Source organism: Leptonychotes weddellii, chromosome 13 (assembly GCF_054177405.1).
Source record: "Leptonychotes weddellii isolate Sample4059 chromosome 13, ASM5417740v2, whole genome shotgun sequence".
Classification (NCBI taxonomy): Eukaryota; Metazoa; Chordata; class Mammalia; order Carnivora; family Phocidae; genus Leptonychotes; species Leptonychotes weddellii.
Window position 1 is genome coordinate 43,108,815 of NC_138381.1, and position 9,501 is coordinate 43,118,315.

A 9,501-nucleotide genomic window follows, 5' to 3' on the forward strand; every position below is an offset into this window, starting at 1 on the left:
AAAGTAGATCTATCTATCTGGCACTGGTAATTTCTCTATGGCAGAATTATCTGTGAAACACTGACTTCAAGTCTAAAACTACTCCCCTAAACACACATTAGGCACTTGTGGTTCCAATTTCCTAAGTAAAACTCAGTATCATGCCCCAAAGAGGTGCCACATATTTTCAAAGACTGAAATACAAGGCATTGTAAAAAAAAAAAAAAAAAAAGGGGGGGGGCATTACTTATCATGCCCACTGAATTTTGAAAGCCATTAAAAGTAATGCTTTGGCATACCTGACAATTCTTGTTTCACAAACGAGAGCACAGCCAGATAAACTTGACAATCGGCTATGATTATCTGCCTCTGAAGCCGATCAACCATAGAGGGGGCAGATTTTCGGACATCAACCTGTTTGGTGGAAGGAAAGTACACATTGATCAACCACACACAAGAACAAGACTCCATCCAAACCACCATTACTTTACTGTGCAAAATAATTTCACGTAGGAACTGTGAAACAGGGCACTAAAAGCCAAGACCAAATTTATACCATATTCCCATGAGATCTGGCTCTGTTTTGTTAACCATACGATGAAGAACACTGTAACTCAAAGACAAATATCCTAAGCAAGAACAATGAAGCTCATGGGAAACCATGAAAGTCAACACGAAAATTTAGAGGTTTACCTTTTTTGAAACAGTTTAAGTTGTTACTTATCCAAAATAAAAACCACTAAAGGTAGAAAACATCCCCCAAAATAGATAACCCGAAAAGCCACTTTGCAGCCATCTACCTTCATTCATATAGGATGAACACTGGGGTTCGTAACTTCTGTGCACACAGAGATGTGAGGGTTGAAAACTGATTACATTTTACTTAAGGATAAAATAGGTTTGAATGAACCACAAACTGAACTCAGAATTTAAGCTATACCTCTAAGGTGACTACCTCTATAAAAGAAGCAAAACATAAAATTAAAAAACCTACTTTTTATAAAATGTTGGTCCTTATTCTAAAGAATGTTTGTAAGTGAAAAAAATTTACCCCAAAATAGAATACTGCATTCTTAATACAAAGTGAACTTGAACAAGATAAGCTAGTTTTCATAGGCTTTCACAGTGATGTAAGAAATGATAGGATCTATGGGGCGCCTGGGTGGCTCAGTCGTTAAGCGTCTGCCTTCAGCTCAGGTCATGATCTCAGGGTCCTGGGATCGAGCCCCACATCGGGCTCCCTGCTCGGCGGGAAGCCTGCTTCTCCCTCTCCCACTCCCCCTGCTTCTGTTCCCTCTCTTGCTGTGTCTCTTTCTGTCAAATAAATAAATAAAATCTTAAAAAAAAAAAAAAAAAGATAGGATCTTTGCAAATACGACAACAGCATATATAGTAGACACAAAAGAATGAACTGTTTTCCTTTTTTCTACATTAGCATTATCTATTATGGTCACTATTCTTGCAAATGTAGTCCCAGAACTCATTACTTTGCTTAGGCAAATGTCAGTCTATTGATGCTCCTGGTTCTTTGTAATAACATCTACTGTGTCGGGTTGTTGGAAGGGCTAATGAGGTACTGTATGTGAAAATGCTTTTTTAAATTGCAAAGACCCATTACCAGTGTTAATTCCTAACATAGGTGGTTAGGCATGGAATTAGATACAACTTATAGTCTAATGAGGGAACACTGACTTCATTACCATGTAATGTAGTAAGTGCTTCTGAAGGGTTGAGTACAGGGTACTATGGGGACAAGGAGGAAACCTACTCAAAACAGCTTTGGGGCTCAGGCAAGAGTCCTTGGAGTAAATGATCTAGGAAGAACTCAAGAAAGTGTAGGAACCAGGTCCAGAGGGAGGAGAATGTTCTAGGCAGAGGAGAAGGAAGTGCCAAGTCAGCCACAGTAAGGAGTTTGGCAAGGTGTAATGTAATGGCAAGGGTGGGGTAGGGACACCAAAAATGAAGCCAGCAACCTATTATTTGCATTTTAGAGACTGTATTATGGAGAATGAATTCAAGAACAGTGAGAGTTGTTGCAGGCAAATGGGGATGGTGGCTGACCTAAGGACATGGCAGGAGTGGGGAGAGAAGTGAATGAGTTGAGGAGGTGCTTTAGAAAGAGAGGCAACAGGACTCAGTCACTGATCAGATGCAGGGTTTGCAGAAGGAGCCAGCAAGGAAAGCTCTGGCCCTTCTGGAGCATCAGGAGACTGTACTTTTGGCCCATCAGTGGCTTCCTCACGGTGGACACCATCAGCAAGAGCAGAGGTGCAGCAACCTGGACACGAACTAGCTGAAGAAAAGATGGGCAGCTTTTGAGGACTATAACCCAAAGACAGGTTTGTCAGTTCAACAGGTAACACAAGGGAGACCTCTGGGCACTCCAAGAAACATCAGGGGTAGAAGGAGGTCTTCCCAAAGACTAGACTTTCGCACTGGAAGATGAAAGCAAAATCAGGAGAAGTGAATTACAATGTTATTGTGACTTTATTGTGTAACCAAAGGCTGGTAAGGAAAAATTAGGTAAATAGCTGAATTCCTCAGTAGTGCCAAAATGCAACATATCTGAATTACAGACACATGAAAGCCTCATTACAAAAGCTCTTAGCACGTGGCCCATTATGGAAGAAGATAATCTTAAGACAGCAAAAGAATTAAGGCACTGAATGGTTTTAATGACAGACAAGCAGGTGGGGGTGGGGTTCCATTGTTTTTAAAAAAATACATTTTACTTAATCAAAAGCCATAAGAAACATGTAGTGCTTTCAGTCATATCTGAAATATTGAAAACCAAGTAAAGGAGCAATGCCCTACATCAGTGGCACTCCATTCACAACCTAAAGACATAGTGCTTACATTCTTCTTAATTTTATTCTTGATGGTTTCAATTACTCCAGCCTCTTCGCTTTCACACAGTTTCTCTGTCGTCTTTAAGTCATCACACGCCAACTGCATTTTTTCTTCCTCAAATGTCATCATGGCGTTCTTCCAAGAAAGAAATAAGGAAAGAAGGAATGAATCGGTCAGTGTCTGAAAATTTAGGCGATTTAATACAACAAAATCCCAAACTAGGAAGAAAAAAAAAACATTCAAATTTTATTTGTTGCAAGTAAAAGAATGTTACAGCATACCCTAATCATTTCCAAGAACTATAATCTCAATATGAAATAAGAATATACCTCTATCACACCTACCCGAAAAAATACAGGGTAGTAAACGTTCTCACAGTTACTGTTCTAGGACCTTTTTAGTTGTTATGGAACACAGTAACCAAAGCCCTGCATAATTTCTGATTGGTCCACTTCATTCAGTTTTTATAGCAGTGTCTCACTGAAAAGTTCATTCTCCCCACATGTGGACCCCTGGCCCCGTCAAGTACTGCACAGAATCGCTAGTAGGTTCACCTTGAAAAGCGTCAGTCTTTTCAGGGAATGCAATTCCAAGGGGTTCCCTTATTTGGAACTCATATTACACCGTCCACAGTGAAAAATTCCACTGGCAGCCTGGTGGAGTTTTCCAGGCCACATCTGAGTGGGTAAGGGCAATCCTTCTCTGCTGAAAACCTGCTACTTTGACCAGTGGCACAGAGGTTTCTGAGGTTATGAATGGGCTGTCGGGGCAGAGACAGGACATCTGGTTCTTGGAAGGACCTAATGAGCTCTTCGTAGCGAGCTCTCTACCATGCCCTATCCATTCGGCAAGCCCTCCCCTTGGCATTCTAGGTCTCCTTGGTAGGACTCCAATATACTCTCCCCTTGTAGCCAAGCCAGACCACTGCCACCTTTGCCCAAGCCCCCTGCCACACTTGCTTTCCAAGCAGACCCCAGACCTGTCACAGCCTCCCTCCCCACCTTCCTCCTCCACCAGCCAAGCTTTGGCTGGGTCTCCGTCCCTGCCTTTGTAGTGAAGCAGGTACTCATGTTGTGATTCCCACAGAGTACTGTTTTCCTTAAAGTCGGATGCTGTGTTTTCTTGTAAATGGCAAGGCTTAAAAATTAGTGTTGTATTCCCCGGCGAGAGGAGGAAATAAATAGCCTGAATGAAAGTCCATGCCACTAGAAGCTGGCCGGGTACCTGAGGTTGGGCACGGAGAGCCAGCCGGCACAGGACACGCTGGTTTGCAGAGATCTTCCTAGATCTGAAATCATTTAAATGCTTTCTCTATTTTACTTTACTCGGTCTCTACACATACTGATTATAAATATGTACACACACACACACAATTTGCTATTATACCATTCTATGAGTGTTTTTTTTTAATTATGTGTTTGAAAGTGGTTTGTGTGATGTTATACATATTTCTAGAAAAAAAAGCATCCGATTTTTTACATTGCCTAATTTTCTTTAAACACATAACTGCAACCTATTCCTTCAATTCCTAAATACTAATATTTAAAAATGTAATAGTAACTAATAAATTTCAACTCTGCTAATTTAAACTTGCTTCCCAGTCCACATTTATTCAATAATTTTAGAGCAAAACCTTTAGTATCCAAAGTCTGGCCTTTTTTTTTTTTTTTTAATCTCAGTTTTATTTTTTGAGAAGGCCTCTGCAATTTTATTTTTATTTAAAAATTTTTTTTGATTGGGAAAAACAATTCTCTGGAAGGTATTAGCATTTTATTTTTTAAATTAGGGGAAAAAGGATGTCTCATAGGTGTTGGCTAATAGGCAAAACTTTACTACACTTTTAAATGCTAAAAGATCTATATCTATAGGGGCACCTGGGTGGCTGAGTCGGTTAAGTACCCGACTCTTGATTTCGGCTCAGGTCATGATCTCAGGGTCATGAGATCGAGCCCCGCATCGGGCTCTGTGCTCTGTGGGTAGTCTACTTAAGATTCTCTCTCTCTTCTCCCTCTGCCCCACACCCCCCACCCTGTGCACACTCTCTCTAAAATAAATAAATCTTTAAAATAGAGATCTGTATCCATACAGCTAGTAACTCTAAGACATACTTTATATACTTGTTTCCTTCACACCAATACCTCTCCCCATACTAACTTACCAAGAAACTGACGAAGCTGGCTCCAAAACTCATTAATGGGCTATGATTTCTGTTAAGGAAACAAAATAAAAATATTTTTAATGTATACTTTTATAAACATTTGATACATTAGGATCACTATATATTTCTTAACGACTGACCCACCCAGGCACCCCAGGATCACTATATATTCCTAATAATTGGACAGACAGTAAAGTCTTAAAGCTGATTAAATTACCCTAAGAAAGGGGCACCTCGGTGGCTTAATCGGTTAAGTGTCCGACTCTTGATTTCAGCTCAGGTCACGAACTCAGGGTTGTGAGATCAAGCCCCGTATCAGGCTCCATGCTGGGAGTGGAGCCTGCTTGAGATTCTCTCTCTCCCTCTCCCTCTGCCCCTTCCCTCCTCTCTCTTGGCTTCTCTCAAAAAAAAAAAAAAAAAAAGAGAGAGAGAGAGAAAGAAAAAAGAAATTATCCTAAGAAAAATGTTGGAGGCAAGGAGGTTCACAGGTCTGTCTGCCAAAATAGAACCTGGCTGATTCTTCAAAGCAAGGCACACAAGAAAATCAAATGATAACAGAGACTGCTTTAGTAAACCAACCTGACATCTGCACACATGTGGCCAAAGGAAGATGATTAATATTCATCTTAAAAATGCAAAACATGTTCAAAACTTTGCACACATAAAATATCATTTTTAATGTAGATCAAAGGGTTTCTACCATGGAGCCAACCTTGAAAGTTCACTAATTCCATCTAAAGAACTTTAAGAATGCCTCGCTAGGGCAACACTCTTGGGTCCCCTCCCTCCTCAGGAGCTTTGTACTATCATTTTGCTATTGCTCAACAAACCCTGCTTCCGCTGCCCACCTCCCCCAACCCCACCCCCTGCAAAAAGCCGCCTTAGTGTCAGACACTCCACCACTGTAATACAGTCATTATGAAATTACATATGTAAGCCAAACAGAAACCAAATCAGACTAATACCAATTCAAGGAATACGGGAATATAAACTTTCCACTTCAAATTCACAACCAGTACAAATTCTAAATTTCTGTAAATTTCACTAAAAGAGAAAACAAGTGGTAAATGCCTTCTTAAAGAAAATAACTTTACTGATTTTTTAATTATGTAAGATAACATATGGTCATTCTAAAAAAGGAGAGAACAATGCATTTAGTCAATCCCCTACAGGAAATTTAGTTTGTGTCCAAAGCGAATGTGTGTTTGTTGGGGAGAGGCAGGGAACATGCACATTTGAATGTATATATGTACATACATGCATATATCCAATGTATGTATCAGATAAATATCTTTGTACATGTATCTTCTCAGGCATGTCCAAATATATTCTTGGGATAAATGGCTAGAGATTGCGTTACTGAGTCAGACAGTATGTACATCCATTTTCCTCTTGGAGGCAGGGGGTTGGGCAGGAGAGTGAGTGGAGGGAGCAGGGAAGGAGGAAGGTGGGAGGAAGCGGAGGGGCAGTAAGGAACCTGATTTATTTGGAATATTAACTTTCTGCTACATTTTTCCCCATCTATTTAGTACTTATTTAAATTCTACAATGAATAATAATTTGTTTACCCCCACCTAATAGGATACTAAACCAACAAGAAAAAACGTAGGAAGGTCAACTCATTAGTGATGTATCCCCTACTAGCATTCACATCCATAAACCAAGCTCAAGCAGCACATCTCGAGCCCACTGCCAAGTAAGCTTTTCCCCCACAATGCAGCAGAGCAGATGGCAATTTTCCCAGCCCACGGCTCTGCATGGACATACCATTATAGGCTCCCAACCTAATTTGGTTTGCCTATCAGTGTCCCTTCTAGAATGTTATTTTCTGCTTCTTACCCCTTATCATGCCTTACACACAACAGGCTTTCAACAAATACGCATCAGTGAAGGAATGAAAGAGCCCTGCCTTTTAGGAACAAACACATTTCAGTCAAGTCCTGACGAGTATGGCCTTCTCCTTTCCTTGCTTACATGTTAGCCACTTTGCCGTCTGAAAAATGAAAGGAGTTGAAACTAGGGCCTGGTGTTGCCACATGTGCTTCTTGTTTTGGACTAAAATTGGGTGTCTGGGAGCCAACTATTAATTATTCGTGGTATCCTAGCCTGGCCCTCAGTAGTTCACATACCATCGTGGGTGAAAAACCAGCCCAGTGGGAACACTCTTACCTCCCTGATGTACAGTCTCTGCAAACCCCACAGCATCTGGTACATTGGACAGTGTACCCAGCACAATAAACTGATCAATAAATACACACCCTCTCATATCCTGCACAAGACCTATTGTTTTAAGAATTTAACAAGGCTCATTTGACTTTTTAAGCCTACGTTAACTTACGTCATCTTGATCATTTTGGCCCACAGATGTGTTTCTACATAAAACTTACTCATTCAGGGGATTTGGAAATGTTCCCAAAGAGTACAAGTCTCATTACTTTAAAACCGAAGCTAAGGAAGGAGAAGGAAGAGGCTCCTAGCTCACCTCAATATGCTCATATTGGGAACCAATAAACAATGACCCAAACTGGAGGGGAGTTGAGGGTATTATATAAAGACTGAGTATAAAAGTAAGCGTTAGAACCAAAACACAAAATACCAGAAGATCTATAAGAACAGAGGTGAGGACAAGTGAAATAGACCACCTGGTAAAAACCTCCCTTATTTAAAAGAAGAGAGGATATAAGTACAGAAATATATACATATTTGCTAATATTGAAAAAAATGGTGGAATAACCTATCATTTAAAAAAATGGATACTACGAGGTGAGAGAAGGAATAGGGAAGAAGAAACAAGGGTAGAAACAAAGCTTCTCTGTGGATTAGACATTGGAACCATGTAAATATTGCACATCATAATACCGAATTTTAATAATGCAACTCCTAAAAAGTAAAATTAATACAAATCCAGTTGGTAAAATAACCACACAGAATTATTCCAAGTGATGTTAGAACACAATAATCTAACAGTGCACTTTTATTATGAAATACCCTTAAAAACAGACCCCAGAAAATGGCAAAAAAAATTTGTTTCCCGTAATCATATTCTCACCAGTCAACTTAGTATTGTCATTCTAAGGCTGCTGGGGATGTAATTTGTGATAAAGCAACATGCAGGTATGATGGTGTTTGTTGGGACTCAGGGCTTTGTGAATAGGAAAAAGAATGAAGTTAATTAAAAATCTTATAGCCTAGAATAGGAACTCATCTTTAAAAAACACATATATTCTGTCTACTGAAAAAGCCTAGAAATAACACCACCAGTAGCCCTGAGAATGCCTAACACCTTCTCTAAATACATTAGGTAAAAGGGGCCGTGGCTCCTTGAAGAAAGGACTGATTCCAGGTCAGGGATAAGAAATGTTCGAGAAGAGCCTGGAATATCTTGTTATAGTAGAAAGCAAGGAAACTTAAAAGTTATATTAGTGTCTTAAGAGGTTCCCACTATGCAAATATGGAACAATTTAATCCCTAATGAAGGTAAAAACAGCAATGGATTGAAACATCAAATATGGTTAAACTGTAAGTTCATAATAGTACTTTTAATTTAAAAACAAAACAAACCCTCTCTGGTTGCCTATGGAAGATCCTAAGGAACGAATTCATTATTTTGGAAAAGGATTTAAAAAAAGAGAAGGAATAAGCATTTACCCTGTCTTTCTCTAGGGACTCAGTAATGAATTAGCTGGGTGGGAGGGCAGTCTTTTTACAAAAATATCCTGGGATAATAAATGAAAAGCAAAAGATAGAATCAGTGTTTCATTTTGCAGCTCCCAATGAAGTAATGGATATGGGCAATGACCATAGAGACAAGGGAACATATTAACCACCACCACACTGATATGATCAGCAATATCCAAGCTGTGGAAAACTCTACAGGACAAAAATCCTAGTTTCTTCAATGACAATAAAAAAGTGTATGGAGGGGGGACTGAAAGGGAATCTCCAAAATAAAAGGTACAAAATACAAGAGACACTTAAAGACACAGACACATCAAACAATACACACACACACACACACATATATAAACCAGTAACAATTAGAATATGAAACGAAAAATCACAATAGCACCAAATCACTAAGTATCTAAGGATAAATCTAACAAAGATGTGCAATATTGTCACACTGAAAACTCAAAACATTACTAAAAAAAAATAAAGACCTAAATCAGGGTTTCTTAACATTTTGGGTCAGATAATTTTTTCTTGTGGAGGCTGTCCTAGGATTTGTAGGATGTTGGGCAGCATCCCTATCCTCTATCTACAAGTTGCCAGAAGCACACAGCCACTCTCCCACCACAGATGTGACAACAAAAATGTCTCCAGACATTGCCAAATGTCCTCCGGGAGCAAACCGACCCTGCCTGAGAATCACTAATCTCAATACAGAGATATACAGTTCTTGTGGGTTGGAATTCAATATTGCTACAATGTTAATTTCTCTTAAACTGAACTATAACTTAAATGCAATCCAAAGCAAATCCCCGGGGGTGTGTGTGTGTGGGTGTGTGGGTGTG

At 39.6% G+C, this 9,501-nt stretch overlaps 1 protein-coding gene across 1 annotated transcript in view; it reads right to left on the minus strand.

The window, feature by feature from the left end:
* Positions 1 to 9,501, minus strand: part of TTC39C (tetratricopeptide repeat domain 39C) — an 89,566-nt gene that overhangs the window by 53,465 nt on the left and 26,600 nt on the right. Inside the window, exons 2-4 of the mRNA XM_006740738.3 lie at positions 4,988 to 5,036; positions 2,836 to 2,964; positions 279 to 393 (exon numbers count right to left, since the gene is read on the minus strand). Coding sequence (XP_006740801.1) covers positions 279 to 393; positions 2,836 to 2,964; positions 4,988 to 5,036 — 293 coding nt within the window. The remainder of the gene's footprint in view (positions 1 to 278; positions 394 to 2,835; positions 2,965 to 4,987; positions 5,037 to 9,501) is intronic.